This window comes from Ictidomys tridecemlineatus, chromosome 4, assembly GCF_052094955.1.
Source record: "Ictidomys tridecemlineatus isolate mIctTri1 chromosome 4, mIctTri1.hap1, whole genome shotgun sequence".
In the NCBI taxonomy this organism is placed as follows: Eukaryota; Metazoa; Chordata; class Mammalia; order Rodentia; family Sciuridae; genus Ictidomys; species Ictidomys tridecemlineatus.
This window is the reverse complement of record NC_135480.1, coordinates 17851357-17869267: the sequence shown is the minus strand read 5'-3', so window position 1 is coordinate 17869267 and position 17911 is coordinate 17851357. Positions and strand designations below refer to the sequence as shown.

The following is a 17911-nucleotide window of genomic DNA, read 5'->3' as shown; positions in this document are numbered from 1 at the left end:
TTTGTGAAACGATTTAGTAACATCTGCACCATGAGAAGAGGATTAATATGAAGAATCCTCTATATTTTGTTGTTTTAGTTAGATATATGGACAAAGCAGTAATCCCCCAAAACTTAAGCTTTTATTTCTAATGTCAGTTTCTAAATGTTGTTTGTTCTGTCTTATATTCAGCAGAAAATATTTGAACACTAAAATAAACTGATGTCCTTTATTTGTGTCATAAAGACTTACATTTATCTTTTAAATACACTGAAATATACCTAGAAAGTTAGACTTAGGGTTTATAATTATTCTATTACTTACATGCACATTTATAAGAAATTTCCTTCCACTCCTTCCATACAATGAAACGTAACAATGAAAAATATTAGAATATCATTTGAGACCTTAGTGTTCTTTCTTTCCTGAGCAAAACTTAGAATCAAAAGTCTAGCCAAGTAGAATTATATCTCCCATTTGGAAAATGATAATGAGATGTATTGTCTTTATTCTTTTATTGATTTGTTATACACCTAAAAAAAATTAGATAAACTTTCAGAACCTTGAGTCTTACCTGCTACCTTCTAATGGAGGACTCAGTATGCAGATATTTTTGCTCATAAGAAATTACTTAAAGTGAATATTCAAAGTGGTATTCAAAGATTTATCTTCATCCTGTTTCATAATTTAAAAGACCAAATGATTAATTTGCTGATATACAGAGGCCTGCAGGCATATGTCAAGTGTTCCTCTAGGGTGTAATTTAAGGATATGAGCTATTCTGAGGGCATGACAATGATCCATTCTTTAGATCAGACCTGCTTACAGATCCCTTGAAACTCCAGCTGTGGTTGCTGGCTTGAGAAGCTGGGAAGGGAAAGGAGCATTCCCTGAGGGACATGGAAAGCTGTGGTCAATAGCTCCTTCCAACACAGTCCCTTGGTCTCCAAGGCTGATGCAATGCTCTAATTATTCAGAATATTTTCTGCCAGAACCATTTCTACACTAATGGGCATTGTTGTTTATCAATTCCCCAGTGATAACTTCTAGCAGCCAACAGTTTTTGGCAAGACGTTTTGGAGCTGAATCGGACTACAGAACTACTGAAAATGGTTCCTACTAGCAGACTCCAATTCTCTCAACCCAGGAAAAGATTCTCTGAAGTCATTACATCAGTGATATCTAGCACGACGTTTCTGCCTCCAGTGTCTGGTCTCTTCAAGAACTGTTACTAGGACATTGCTTTCCATTCTCCCTGACCATAAATTCATGTCAATTCTCTGCCTTTTCAAGAGTGTCTTCTTGAGATGACTTTTATTTTCTCACACCTTTATCCTCACTTAAGACTTACATGTCCCTTGAGATTTTCCATTGTTTATATACATGACCTCAGAGAGCACCTTTGTAACAAGTAAACATTTTTTTTTCTCAAATTTAAGTATTCGATGAAGGATTTTAAATAGGGATGTTCTGAAGTAGAAGTTCAACTGTTTTTTCCAATGAATCACTTTGACCTCAATATTTAACAGGCCAAAGAGATAAATGCCTACATGAGAGTTATTATTGTTATCTCTGCTCGGCAGTAAGACAACTATATAGGTCAGCATCGTATCCAAAGTGCATAATGTCACAATTATTACTAGTCCTGGATATAAGATTCATTGGCAATACTCACTCTCAAATATTCAAGATGTAACTTACAGAGAATATTTCCCTTTTTGTCTTATTTTCTCTGCTTCAATTTTCTTTTGAATATAAAATACTAACCAAAGGGACACTCTTATAATGTGAATAGTTACAACATGAACCTCTTTCTTGCAATGCAAAACTAGGCAGGATAGGATAGCCACAGCCACAACTGATGGTCCATCACCAAATATTAACAGTCTCACACACAAAATAAAATTGTGCAGTCTTTTCTCCCCTCCCCCCACTTTTTTTTTTTTAACTTTACACCGATTGCTACAGAATGGAAGCCTGTTTTATCTTTCTGTAATAAACTAATGAGATTATCTAGTAAGGCTTGCATAGTTCTGTTGTATCTCTGAGTGTGCTGCAAGTTGGAGCTGGTGACTCCCTCAAAGTCAGGTTTTAAGATTTGCTGGCAAGTCTGTGGCATTATTGGGAGGTGCTGGAACTTTTAGGAGGAGGAGCCTTGTGGAAATAAATTAGGTCAATGTAGATGCACCCTTCAATGGAGTGTTGGGACTTAAACACATTCCTCTCTCTCTTTCTTTCCTTGTGCTTTCCAGATGCCACAAAATGATCAGACCTCCTCCAGCACATGTTCCCACCATGACTTACCATGTCACCACAGGCCCAAAGCAACAGAACCAAGAAAATATTGACTGTAACCTCCAAAACAAAACTTTCATTTTAAGTTAATTATCTCAGATATTTCATCAAAGTAATGCAAAGTGGAGAGACAAAGAGCATGCACATATACTCAAATGTCACACACACCAATCCCCTAAAGTTTACAGATTTTTTAAATTGGAATAATATCCCAATTTTTTTTCTTGGTTTGAACATATATAAAGAATGCTGACCATCAGAAGGAATCTAGAAAAATTATTCTAATGAAATGTTGAAGAAATGTTTTCAGAATAGAACAGGGAAGATGAAGAGGAGAAAGAAAAGTTTAAAATATGATACTTGGGGCTGGGGATGTAGCTCAAACAGTAGTGCGCTCACCTGACATGCACAGGGCACTGGGTTCGATCCTCAACACCACATAAAATTAAAATAGAGATGTTGTGTCCACCTAGAACTAAAAAATAAATATTAAAAAAATTCTCTCTCTCTCTCTCTCTAAAAAAAAGAAATATGATACTTGATGCTATAACAACATACCTGATACTAAGTATTTTATACAATAAAGAGGTTTATTTAGCTTCTATTTTTGGAAGCCAAAAGTCCAAGATTGGGTGGCTTTATTTCTTGGGCCTTTGGTAAGGGCCTTATGACAGATAGCATCACAATGGCAGAAGCCTATGCAGAAGAGATTATGTAATGAAACAAGAAAATAAAAAGATTCATGTATCAGGCTTGTTCTCTTCCTAATAACTCATTCTCACGTGATCTAACTCACTCTTCAAGATCAGCATTATACTTTGTAATGGTGGCATCACCATAACCTAATTACCTTGCTCCAGGCATTATCTCTTCAAGGCTTCACCACCTTCCAATACTTCCACAGTGAGGACCTAGTTTTTAGCAGATGCACCTTTGAGGGACAAACTCAAACCATATCCAAACCATGCACTGGATCAACATAAAAATGCACAGTCACTGGGAAGCTAGAAAATAAGCTCTTCATCCCTGGGATTTGTGGATGCTTGAAGTACCAGTTCTTACACAGTAACATTTTCAAAGTTATCTCTTTGGATTATTTTGCAGCAGAGGATGCTGCAATATAAATTGTTCTAGGCTTTTCAGCAATTTTGAAATGAAAAGTCATAAAGACTTTTTTTTTTTTCTGTTCTTGCTGTGTAGCAGCTGGGATAGGTGCTTGCACGCCTGAGTACATAGGGAGATAACTGTAATATCAAAGGTATATGGTGACCCAACACAGTGTGTCTGGAGTCAGTCTGTGGAGCATATAGTGTGGACACTTACTCTCTTAACACAGGATCAGTGTCCCTCGTTAGGTCGTAGGAACATATAGTAAAATACACTGTCAGTCTGAAGAGGACTCTGGATGGATAGTCCTTCATTATCCAAGCTGTCAAAGGAAATAAATTCGACTGGTTATGTAGGCGTAAACCAAAACCATTTTGTCTTCAGAGTCGTCGTATTATTTATTTTGTTGAATTTACTAAAAAAAAATACAATTCACCATGTATTTTTTAATATATACTTTGAGTATTTTCTTGTTGTTGATATTTTTAGATGAAAGAGTGGATATTCTGTTTTTAAAATTCATCACTTCCCAAAGATGGGAACTTCCAAATTGTGCTTGAAGGATTTCTCAACCCAAGTGAATTAAAAAAAAAAATATTAAGGATCAATTTTGTTGATTTTTATAACTGCTACAAATAAAATTTATATAAATATTTTTATTTATTCTAGCCACTATTATTTCCTTGATTAAAAATATTTAAAAAAAAACATTTTCTTTCACTTTTAAACTCAATAAAATTATTGGAACCCCTGCTGGGACCAGCAGCTGGCACAAATGCCCACTTCTGCATCTCCACTTTGCAACCCATCCTAAAATATGATACATTCTATCCTAAAGTTTCAAGAAGGAAAAGTTACCTCTGAAGAGTGAAATTAGTAAACACATTGGATCATAGGAGGCTGAGCTCCTCTACAAACATGAGGAATACTAACATGATTCTTCATGTCTTATAAAAACCCCTATGATGAAAAGAAAGTGCCAAAATATAAAGCAGAGGTCCTTCCTTTCATCAAAATTTAAAGAAATTTTCACTTTGCTATGTTTTTTTTTCTTTGCATCTGTCCTCAGTCCTTAACTTTCCCTTTCCTGTAATGAAACACTCACTCCCAGAAGTCACTGAGTTACCATTAGTGAAACCTTCTCTACCGCAAGGTTGTAAACTGAATTTGCAATGATCTCCTCTACTACATTTGTACAAATTTTCCGTTTATATTTGTATCTATTTTTTTATTTGCCATGGTATGAAGAATATTTTTCTGGATAACAATACACCATTCCAACGAACTTTTTGAATAATATATTCTTACAGCAATTTGAGATATCATCTGAACTTTATTCCTAAATACAATACCTGCTTTTTCTGTTTTAGTGGTTTGTGTTCAGTTTGACTGTTATGTCTATCATCGAAGAGCTAATATCATATGTTGGTAATCATTGTATCTTTTTTTAAAAATATAACAGAAAGACCTGTCCAATTTTTTTTTTGTCCAAAGTTGCTTGATCATGTTTTGCAAATATATTTTTCATTTTGAAAAATTTTATCTAGTTAAAAAGCATATGTTTGGTCATTTTACTGGAGAAATTTTAATGCATAAGTTGACTTGTGGAGAGTTGGGTGTTGATGTCTTTGAACACAAGGCAGGATTAATGACATGAAATGGAACAATGCTGGAGCTCACAAAGGACCTGGACCGGCCTGGGTTTCCAACGCACCAGGATAGAAAACCTCATAACTCACAGTGAAGCAGGTGGAGCACTGAGACATGCCTGCCTAGCTGCAAGAAAATAAGTAACCCTAAAATAAATACTGCTCTAGCGCTGCTTAACAGAGCTTAAGAACATTTATAGGGATTTGAAAACTCTCCAGCAAGCAAACAGGGCAAAATTCATCAGACCTGAGATCTTAAAGAAACTAACCTTATGTAAAGAAGCAAGAATATGCAATCTAAAAATCAACCAAGCAAACCAAACAATGATGATAAGATTATAGAACTGGCAAACAGGAACATTAAAGGGGTGGTGATAACTATGTTGAATATTTGCATTTTCACTGAGGATGGTATGTGGGGATACAGAAAATGCAAAATGGACTAAAGTTGAAATACTAAAGAGTAAAAATACAACTGAGATGAAAAACAGAGAGACAATCGGACACTGCAAAGGTTGATCACTGCAGCAGAAAAAAAAAAAATGGTGACCATGAAGACAGCAGTAGAAACCCTCTAAACTGAAGAACAAAGAGGTTAGAAGAGAAGGCTGTGGGAAAACTTTAAATATTCTAACACATGAGTAGTGGAGTTTTCAAGAATAGGATGAGAGAAGGGATAAAAAAATATATTAAAAAAAACAATGGCTACTTGTATTCTTGATAATTGTCATTTTAACTAGAGATGAAATCTCATGTTTATAGCAGCTCAATTCAAAATAGCTAAGCTATGGAACCAACCTAGATGTCCTTCAACAGATGAATGGATAAAGGAAAGGTGGTAGATGTACACAATAGAGTATTTCTCAGCCATAAAGAACTTTTGAAAACAACACAGTGAATCCTGCCATCATGCACGTCTACAGGAACAGGTCCAAACTAGAATCAGATGTATTCATGTTCAAAATGGATTATATTGTCCTATGTAACTGAAAAGAACCAATAAATAAAAACTTTGACATAATCTAGGAGAAAGAGAGGGGACATCAAATTACCTAAGATTAAAGTTTTGGTGGATGGGACAGATTCAATATAGAAGTTAAGTTGAATGATAGAAGAATAAAGTTTCATATCTTGGATACCTGAAAACAAAAAGAGAAAGAATGGCTAATTTTTTTTATCCCAAGTTTGATGACAACTATCAATCTATGTATCCAAGAATCTAACAAATCCCAGGCAAAAAAAAAAAAGACCAATAATGAGAACTACACTAAAAGAGATAGTGAAATAAATTGGTCAAACGTGATGATAAAGACAAAATTTGAAAAGCATTAAAAAATAAAGACACCATATATACCAAGGAAGAAAGATATGAATTAAGCAGACTTCTTACCAGAAAAAAACACATACATGAGAGTACAGTGGAACAACATATCACACACACACACACACACACACACACACACACACACTCTACTACTACTACTACTACTACTACTATTACTACTACTACATGATCTCATGTGCGGAAATTAAGAGGAAAAACTGTTGAATGTACAAAGATAGAGAATAAAATGTACCAGGTGTGCGAATATGCCTGGAGGAAATGGGGCCCTGAAGGAGAAAGTACACAAAGTTGCAGAGATGTAAGAAGAACAAGTCCAGAGAGCTACTGTGACATGAGGACCAGATTTTATAATATCTCTTTATATTCAGGAGTTTTGTAAAGAGAAAAAATTTTAGATGTTTTTGATAAAAAAGAGGAGGCATAATTACGTGAAATGATGGATGTAAATTTGCTTGATTATACTAACCATTTTACAATGATTAACAAAGCATCCTGTTGTATATCTCAAATGAGGAAAGTAAATATTTTTTAAAAGTACTAAAAATCATAAACCTATCGTTAACAGCAAAAATATCTTTCAAAACAAAGGTGAAGTAAAAAGACTTTGCCATATGCAAAGGTCCAGGAATGTATCAATACCAGATTTTGCCACAAAAAAAATATCAACAAGTTCCTTTAGTGAGGAGAAAAATCATTCCAGAAGAAAAACTGAATCTACTGGATGGAATAAAAGACACCAGCAGTAAATGGATGTGTAAATATAATAAATAAGCTAAAAAACTGACTTTGTTGTAAATTTTAAGGCTTCATGGGATATGAGAAATATCAGAAATCTATCAAAAAGAAACATCAGAAATAAAAAGGTAGCTGGTTTTAAGGATTAGCATCATTCTATAGAATTTTGCTTTGGCAGATCTCTATCGGCTTAGGTAACTATTCTGTTCTCTGAGACTAGAAACTGTCCCTCACAGAGCAGAAGCTAATGGGCCTGCTGGGGTCCCAGAGTGTAATTGACTCCAGCAATCTGCTCCATGAAAACTAACTGGACCCACATTTGGAATGACAGAGAAGATTCAGTAGATTTCTACTACTTGTAAAAACAGCTAGAAACAAATATTTTGGGTAAAACTAAGAACAAATGATATTCAAGTCTATTCCCAGAGCAGCAACAGATTCCCATACCTAGATTGCCTCCAAATTTAAGATGTTTTAAAATCCACATGGAAATAGTGAAAAATAGATCATCTGCAGACCTCCTGACCAAAGACCAACAGTGTTCGGATCTTCCAGAGAAAAACAAGGAGACAAAGAAAAAGGAAAAGCTATTTTTAAGAGATGATGATGATGATGATATATATATATAATTTTTTACATGTGAAAATTGTCACAGCTGTGGACACCAAAGCTATTCCAATGTGATGATGAAGGTTCAGGTACAGATTAGCCTTGAGACCAATTCGATTTCATGAATAGTTACAGGAATAGACACATGCCCCATTCCCTGCTGGGTTCTGCAGCTCTACCACCTCATCAACTTGCCATGATGTGATTTGCCCACAGGGTGGCGCAAAAGGCAAACAGTCAGCCTGGTCACTGCTCCTTCCAACTAATAAAGTTTTTTTTAACCTAATCACAGAAGATTTCATAGATTTCCCCTTGTCCTCAGAAAACGATAATGGATTGTGCGAAGGTTTTATCAACTTGTGCTTCTTCCAGGATCTCACTTTAAATTAATGACCTGGATCTCAGAGTGAACTCTAGAAGCTTCCCAAGCATCACACTCTAGGCCCATAGTCGATTTATTCCCTCACTCTCCTAAAGGACTGACTCATATTTTTCTTTGAGTTGCTGGAATATGCTGTTAGAATTTGAATCTTGATTGTTTCCTGAAGGTCAGTGTATTAATGACTTGGTCACCAGCTTGTGGCACTATGGGAGGTGGCAGACCTTCAGAAAGAAAGGCATGGTCAAAGGAGATTAGGAAATTAGAGATATCAACCTGGAAAGGGATATTGAGACCTTGGCCCCTTGTCCCTCTCTTTATTTTTTTCTATGAGCACATGCTCCTACCATAATGTACTGTGCTGCCACAGGCTCAAAGCAGCAGAGCCATGTGGCCATGGACTGAAACCTCTAAAATTGTAAGCCAAATAAATCTTTCCTAATTTTGATTTTCTCAGGTATTTTGTCATAGCAATGGAAAGCTAACTAACAAATGCTGATTCAAAAAACATTTGAGAGAGCACTGTATGCCAGGTACTGTTCTAAGGGCTCCTAGAGTCCATCTTCTCCAGCAAGCTTCCCCTGATATCTGGCTAGATTATCTAATCCTATCCAATGATCATGTTATCCTGCTGTTTTCCTACCTTTAACTTTGACTTTAAGACACTGCGTTATAATAATCTGGTTTTGTTCCCTTGCTCCCCCTGCCCCCACCACACTTCTTCTTCTCTATACATTTAATATAGATTTATATATAAAATAATATTTCAAAGTTTTTTCTGTATCTCCAGTGACCTACTAAGCTGTTGGCTCTTTGAGGCCACAGGCCACATTTATCTATATATGTTTTACATAGGGCCTAGCACAGAAATTGGCGATGTAACTCTGATCACAGGCTTTCTGTATAAAGAGATGAATGTCCTGCATTGATCTGCTGTGAGGACAGAGCTCATCATAACACCAGGAACTACCTGGCTTCCCTGGTGACTCTCATGCCTTTAGGTAAAATAAAGCCTTTGGTTCCTTGATTCCTATCCATAATCTGCTTAATGTTTGTGGTTTCAGACTCAGCCTTGGCCCTGAAGGCTGTTCTTCCTGTCCTAGAGCAGAGTTCCCCTCTGCCTCCCACCTCTGCCTCCTTCTATTAGAACTTCCCTCACAGCAGGGGTGAGGTATGTCCCTCCTGCTTTATTGACCTTTATTTTAGGAGAAGGGGCTAAAGTGGACTGGAATCTCCTGCTAAGTGGAAAGCAGTAGCAGGATTCTTAGAAGTGGAGATTGAGCTCAGATCCCCTGAGGTTTAGCCTCCCATCTCCTCTCCAGCTCCAGATGGGTTGGCTCCCATCTGCAGCCAACGCCCTTGACATTGACAGACCTCTGTGTTCAAAAGTCAGGCATGGAAGAGTTTGTTCAAATGCAAAAGTTGTTCCTGCCCTGCTGTTTTGCTTTGGGGATTCTTGCTGGTCCTTAGTACTTTACCCAGATTACTAATGAAGAAAGGAGGGAAGGAAAGAAAGAAGAGAGGCTTTTAAGGACTTTAGTGCAATGAGAGTTTGTAAAGGTTTGGAAGGGAAGGCAGGATGACTCAAAGGAGACTTGAGGCTATTGATATGCTGCCTATGGCTGGGGGGAATGTGTTCTACTCCTGGCACAGAGTAAGTACACCTGCTCCCTAGCAGTGTTTCCAATAGATCATCTATTTGAAAAAAACTAAGCGAATGCAAAGGCGAAAAAGAGATTAAAGAGAGGTACAGAGATTTCATAGGAGGACTTCATTATCTATGTTACAGTCTAATAGTTAGTGAGAATTATTTTGCCAGACTCCCTCATGTCTGTTTTATTGTTTAGAAACATTTTTTACTTTCATTCCCATCACTAAAGTGGTAAGAGGTGAAGCACCACCAACCCTTAGAATGTCTAAACTTTGCAATCTGATCCAGAGAATCTTTGCTAATCCTATAACCTAGAATATCCAGTGACCTTTTCAAATCATTAAATGAGATGGAAGAAGGGAAAGAAATATAATTTTTTTTTGAGCAGGCTCTAGCTTAAATAGGCCTTTTAGTTATGTTTATACAGAGGTACAGATATAGATATAGGCACATAAGTAGTCTAGAGTTCCAAAAGGTGATTAACTCTTCCAACATTACATAGTTCAAGTGAGAGAACATAAGTCCAACTCCCTTTAAGGATGTCACTCTGAAACTCAAGACCTTCATCTTATAAGGGAAGGAATTAACTAGTTGGTGTCAAAAGAGTCTGGTTCCTTCTCCTTTACTAGCTAGTGTTCTCCTGGCATTTGAACCAACTGACTTAATCTGCATGATATTTGTACATTTTGCATAAGAACACTGAAGTTCCCTCCACCACTAGGGTATCACAGGGCACCCACATCTTTAAAAACACTAATCAAATTCTAATTCTAAAATCATCATTAAAAGTACCTGCTCCTGGCTCTTGACTCAAGACCTAAGGATTCCTTGCTATAGTCACACAGAACCGAGTAGAGGAGGAATAGAAACTCAGGGTCCAGGATGGTGGAGGGGATCTATTCTTAGGGACTGCCCAGGCAGGCTGGGTACAGAGATGACTACTTGCCCTTCCTCTGTAACAGGTTTAGGTAGTGCCTGAGATTCTGTTGTTCATGGCCTACAGGTGGAACAGGTGTAGAGAGTAGCCAACTCTATTCCATTTTCACTGAACTGCTAGCTATAGGGGGAGGAAGAGGAAGAGATCTATACGGGTGAGACCTGGAGAGTGAGAGATACACAGTGTGCTACTGTGTTGATAAGCTTAAATTTAAAAATTAAAAAAAAAAAAAGAGGAGAGAAGGAAGGAAAGAAAGGAGGAGAATAACCAAACAGGATTTTTTGAATCCCGAAGTGATCTGTAAACCCCCCACTTGGCTACCTCTTTAGTGGTTGTTCTTAATTAGAGACAATGTAAATCCCTTGGTAAACCAGAAAGGTTACCTCTTTATGAGGCTCATAGGTTCTTAAGTCTTCTACTTTAAACCTCTGTATGAAAACTGTAGAAACTCTAATTCTACAAATTTAACTAGGATCACATAATTGGGTGACTCTTCCCCCATTTATATCCCAAGGAGCTTGTTTCCACAGTTAGGAGCAAGATGTTTCAATAATTTCACGGAGTTCATGGACTCTCTGAATAAGGTTACTTCATGTGAACGAATCATGTGTGTCATAAGATCTTAGGTTGTACTGCAGATGACCTGAGAATCTTCAAACGTGCTTCACTTTTAAATGGCTGTGAAAACTAATCTCTCAGAATTATCTTTATTATTTGGTGAAATCCTTAATACATAGACTTCAGTTGTTGAATAAAATTATACCATAGAAAATTACCTTCAAAAAATATGGCAATTATTAATTGGATTAATTATATTAATTGGCTGAGTACATACATATTGATTGGCATTAAACCATACCAATGATTTGCCTTTAATACTTGTGGACATTATCTACAAGGAACAATTATTCTCCAAATAAATGACTTAGCATTATGAACCAGAGTTTATGCTTGAGTTGTAACATGAGATAGATCAAATTTTGGTTGATTTATATTTGCACTATTCTGAATTTTTTTTTAATTAAAGATATCAGTCTTTAAGAAATGAAAGCTGGAGGTTTGCATGGAACTGTGGACTCTGTTTTGCAGGATGGGGCTTATTAAAGTTGTCAAGAATAAGGGCTACTTTAAGAAATAACAAGTGAAATTTAGAAGAGGAGAGGGCAAAACTGATTCCCATGCTCTGAAATGCTTGTTGATCCAGGACAAAAATAAGTACAATACACAAAATATAGAAGGATAATTTGTTTAACTAACAGAGATGTCATTTTCTAGATAGTTTATGCCCATATAGAAGGGGATTTGATAGCCTAGGCAGCATATGCACATGAACTTCTGAAATATGGTGTGAAAGTTAGCCTAACAAATTATGCTGCAGCATATTGAACTAGCCTGCTGCAGGCTGCAGGCTTCTCAATAAGTTTGGCATGGACCAGATCTATGGAGGCCAGTGGAGGTGACTGGAGATGAATATAATGTGGAAAACATTAATGGTCAACTTGGTGCCTTCACCTGCTATTTTCATGCAGGCCTTGATAGAACTACAACTGGCAATAAAGTTTTTAGTGCCCTGAAGGGAGATGTGGATGGGGGCTTGTCTATCCCTCATAGTACCAAATGATTCCCTGGTTACGATTCTGAAAGGCGGGAGTTCAATACTCAAATACATCAGAAGTACATTCTGAGCCAGAACTTTGCAGATTATATGTGTTATCTAATGGAAGAAGATGAAGATGCTTACAAGAAACAATTCTCTCAGTATATAAAGAACAATGTTACCCCCAGCATGATGGAGATGTGTAAGAAAGCTCATTCTGCTATATGAGAGAGAATCTAGTCTATGAGACGAAGCCCAAAAGAAGTTTAAAAGAAGAAGTGGAACTGTCCTAAAATGTCCCTTGCCCAGAAGAAAAATTACATTTGTAGCTCAAAAGAAGGCAAGCTTCCTCAGAGCTCAGGAACAGGCTACTGGGAGCTAAACCAAACAAGCTTTTTTTTTTTCTGTATTTTTTTCAGATAAAGATAATAAACTTATTTAACAACACCCCCCCCCCCGAAAAAAAATACAAGAAGAAAAACACTGCAATTTGGACATCTCCCAAGGTATGGCTAAGGGGAGGTGTAATGAGGACTTTCAGTAAGGTCACCATTCCAGTAGGGTCACTTGGAGGGGCAGAGCATTTTGAAGATAGCCACTGGCTGTTTGAAGAGCAGAAGAGACATCGCTGATGATCCTAAGAAATGGACATTTTCCTCCTACATCAAGGATTCTACAATTAGAAAAGTCAGAGATAATCTTGAAGAAGCTTGTGAAAAGGTCCCAAAGGGAAGAAAAATATAAGTCTTTCAATATCTGTCAGTTTCAGAGACAGTGAGCCAGTTTGTTAAGATACAAAGTCAAGTAGGATTTTTCTTCCTTGTCCCCCAGACTGTGCTGTCTGACTTTTCTGCTTTAGGCTCCCTGACTTCAGCTGATGGTGAAGAGTGGAGGGATTTTTGACAGTTTGGTTAATGTCATGCACTGGGGATTTTACTTTTTGGCCTTGCCTCACATTGAGGGGAAATTGGGTTCTGTGTTATACAACAATGAGAAGAAAATAGTAAGAAGAAAGTTTTGTGAGTTTTCATTCAGGCAGATTAAAAAAAAAAATCTCTCCACTGAAGTGAGTTTGAAAAAGTAAGAAGAGACAAGAATCAAATTTTTATTTCCATTATGCCTTGCTTACATAAGATCCAATTACACATTAAACTCCATAGAATGAAATTCCAATGCTTTAAAAAAAAATCATAAGCCACAAAATAAGGAGAATTGTGAGTACTCATCTGAAATGAGTGTAAACAAATGTGTCACTTGTGAATAGCTCTGACAGCTTTGATGATATCCTTTTTGAATGTTGATACTTACTCTGCCTCTTCTGTAAATAAGTATTTGGAATTGTTGGTACAGTGTTGTGACATTTTGTGTTTGGTGGATGCAGCTCATGCACATAACAAAGTACATAACGCTTTCTTCTATTAACCTGTATCAATCCCAGGTATTACTTGGTGCCAGTATAAGTAAACTCATAAGTTCAGGTACTGATAGCTCAAGTGTCTGTGAAATTATGAAGTGGGGAGTGGTTAGCGTACATTCTATGTATAGATAGAATTATTTTCAAAGGAAAATAGTGGTGTTAAACATTCCCCATAAAACTAAAATCCAAAGTTAGGAAACACTAAACCATCTTTTCAGGCCATGCAACAAAAACTAAACTGAGAGGATGTATGCATTAAAATACACATAATATTTGTCATTTTAAGTCATACTTTGCTACACCATAATTTTTTCATGGCATTTTTCACTTCTGCATTCCTTAGTGTATAGATCAAAGGATTCAGTAAAGGTGTTCCAATTGTATAAAATGCAGCCACCATCTTGTCCACTGGAAATGTGGTTGGTGGACGAGTGTATATAAATATACATGGACCAAAAAATATGACTACAACAATAAAGTGGGAGGTGCATGTGGAAAGAGCTTTCCGCCTTCCTTCTGCACTGTGGTTTCTCAGAGAGTACAGGATGACAATATAGGAGATAAATAAGACTGTGAAACTCACCATGCATATGGCCCCACTATTAAACACTATGAGTAGATTGATGACATATGTGTCCATGCAGGCAAGTTTCAACAAAGGTTGCATATCACAGAAATAGTGATCAATCACATTGGGGCCACAGAAGGGCAATCTCAAAGCCAGAGAAATCTGTGCTGAAGAATGCATGCAAGATCCCACCCAGGCCAGAATCACTAGTGCATGACAGACCCGCTGGCTCATGATGGTTGAGTAGTGCAGGGGCTTACAAATGGCCACATAGCGATCAAAGGCCATGAGGATGAGCACAAATATCTCCATGCAGCCAAAGAAATGGGCTGCAAAAACTTGAGTCATGCACTCATTGTAGGAAATGGTCTTCTTCTGAGAAAGGGCATCCACAATCAGTCGGGGGGCTGTGGTTGTAGAGAAGCAAGCATCTGCAAAAGATAGGTAGAAGAGGAAATAGTACATGGGACTCCCAAGGGTCTGACTTGTTTTAATGGTCACCACAATGAGAAAGTTCCCCAACAGGGTCATGAGGTAAAGAATCAAGAAGATCCCAAATATTGCCTTCTGCTTGCCAGGGTCTTGTGTCAGGCCAAATAAAATGAATTCAGTCACGCTGCCGTTATGCATCACCCTGTCAGTGCAGCATGCAGTTGACAAATGTTTAATCTACAGAAGAAAGAAATTACATCTTGAGGAGACTGTGGTCTTACTTCTGAATTCTTACTTCTGTTTAATATTGTGCTATCTGCAATGGCCTATATCTCTTTGTAAGCTGATGCCCAGATCTCTGTAACATTTATCTGTTGACTCAGAAACCCACTGGATTGAAACAAAGCTTTTAGTTTTGTGGAATAAAGTATATATATCCTTCAAATATTTTATTCTTACCTAGACTGACAATTGCAGAACTTATTCTTTCCTTGGGTAAGTCACTTAAATTCTTAGAAACCTAGTTCTTGTGCATAAAAATGAATTGTAAGCAGTTGCTCTATGATTTCTGAGCTCTCAGAAGAACTTAATAGTGCTATGCCTACACATCTGCACACATAATCACACACACACACACACACACACACACACACACACACACACACATATATATATATATTGTATTAATGCACTTTATCTCTATATTGTGACATTTGAAAAAAAATCAACAACACTATTCCAATACAACTAGTCATTAATATTGTTGAAAAATCCCACTTGATAAGAATGCTCTCAGTTTAGTTCACTCATTTTGGTGTCTGTGATCTCTCACTCTATATGTATAGTTTATATGATTGAAATAATATCATGCCATTTTATATTATTATTTAGACTTATAATTGTTTAATAACCCATCTTGATTTATTTTTCATAGTTTAATTGCTAATTTAATTGTGGTATAGCATATCAATCTTTACATGTATTTGATCATTTGCTCATTGAGATATTTATGACATTTCCAAGTTTTACTCTCATAATGATTCTATAATTAACTTTAGAATGATTTCCCAAGTGCAATATTATTACTCAAATTTAAGAGGTTACCAATGTTATTAACAACTATTCAAAATTATTTTCAATATTTTGTGTGCCATTATTAACTGTATAATTGTTATTGAATAATTCATGATCATGATGTAATATTCATAATATAAGAGAAAAATTAAGACTGCTCTTTAGATTATTTGAGTCTGCTTTTCTAATCTCTAGAAATAATCACCCTTATTACCTATAAGTAAATCTTGAAGTACTATAGACATTGTTGTATATGTTTATCTCTCTATTTTTTCCCCATATACAAGTATGACCAGTATATCAGTCTTAATAATTTTTCTAGAAAAATTGAGGCATTTACAAAAGAAAAGTTGTGATGTTACTTTATTATTAGGCCAAAATTGTCTTTTAGGATAAATTATATGATGTTTATAAAATTTAATCTTATCATATTCACATATTATCAACCATGGTTACATTTTTTTGTAGATTTTTTCCTGAAAATACTGCCCTTCTCATCATATATCATTTTTGGTATATGAGCAAACTTGGTATTTTAGTAGGATGCATATTGATCTCCCCAAATCATCACTATATTTTTAGATGAAAAACAAGGTTTGGCTTTTCTTCTATGTATATTTCTTTTTTTCTGTGACTTTGCTTTCTTTTTATTCAATCTGTTGATTTTTTCAATCTTAATTATTCCAGTGTTTATAAACATTTTAAAAATTATATTTATTTTCTACTATTATTTCATAATTCTATTTTGCTTCAAATACTGAGAAATTATCAGAAAAAATAGTCACTCTTTTAACAACTTATCTGAGCTTTAAGACAAATATGGATAGGATCATTAATTTTGGGTGACTGTATTTGATTGATTTTTAAAACAGTACAAACCATCTTTAGAGAATACGAACTCCTATAGAATGGATTCATTAGTATAGAATTTAAAATTATGGAAGAACATGATCTGTAACTTTCATTGAAGAAAATCAAATTCCCAACCTGATTCTCTGAGATGAAACCATTGAAAACCAGAATTAGATGTGTTTTAGTTTGGTGGCCTGCTTGATCTGAATCCACACTGCCTAATTTGAAGCCCCAGCCACTGCCCAACAGTGATGTGACACACTTAGAAAATCCCTTGATATAGACATGTAAAACATACATAATAGGATAATCCACCTTTTAGCATTGCTTAGATAGCTTCTGCCACCATACAGGAGATGTGCTATGGACTATGTTCCATTGGAGTAGTCTCATTATGACCATTACTCCTGGTTTTCCAGGATATATTGCCCAATGTCCATAAGCAATCCCAACTGTTCATTTACTCACAATATAGCTGTACAACAGTTTAAAAACATGAATTTGTTGGGGCTGGAGTTGTGGCTCAGCGGTAGAGCACTCACCTAGCACCTGCAAGGCCCTGGGATCTACCCTCAGCACCACATAAAAATAACGGAAATAAAGGTATTGTGTTCAACTATAACTAAAAATTAAATATTTTAAAAAACCATGAAGTTCTTTTGTTGAGTGTCTGAAATTATGCCTATATAAGGGATCATATCTGTTTTCTCACTGTGGTCAGAAGGTAGCAATGACTGTTCCAAATATCTTTAATAAATATAAAAAATGAAATGAATAAAAGTACTTCATATTTTTAATGTACCAGGCCTTGGATGAGAGAGAGAACATAAAATCAGGCTTTAGTTGTAAAAAGAGTTTGGATCCAAAGATACAAAAATCAAAGGAGAGAGAACATTTAGGATGAGAGAAATGAAGCCACATTTTAATGGAAATGAGAAGGAAAATGCTTCCTATAGAAAATAGGTCAATGTAGAATTTCTAGTTAGTGTGACTCCAAATATATCACAGAAAAGTTTGGAAAAGTAACTTTTTCCCCAGCAAAGTACCCTGAAAGCCAGATTGTAATGTTTGGACATCTTTTCATTGGCAAAGTATAAAACTTGGAGCCATAAAATATGTAAGAACAGATTTTTGTAAGATGAATTTATCACTTAAGAATAAAAGTTACTCCAAGTAATTTACCTGGATTCAACCATTAGTTGTTATTGCTAAAGTTTGTACAATTGCAACATAGAGCTCATCTGTCCTAAAGTCTCTACCTCCTTCAAGATGCTAGAGGTCCACT

General features: G+C 36.1%; 1 protein-coding gene and 1 pseudogene across 1 annotated transcript; one reads left to right on the top strand and one right to left on the bottom strand.

The window, feature by feature from the left end:
- Positions 1–11776: 11776 nt before the first annotated feature.
- LOC101964119 (large ribosomal subunit protein uL18 pseudogene) lies at positions 11777–12665 on the top strand (annotated as a pseudogene).
- A 1321-nt stretch (positions 12666–13986) lies between these two features.
- Positions 13987–14898, bottom strand: LOC101963822 (olfactory receptor 4C11). Its single transcript, XM_005329942.2, has one exon. It carries the CDS (start codon positions 14896–14898, stop codon positions 13987–13989), a length of 912 nt encoding a protein of 303 aa, XP_005329999.2.
- Between the last annotated feature and the right edge of the window lie 3013 nt (positions 14899–17911).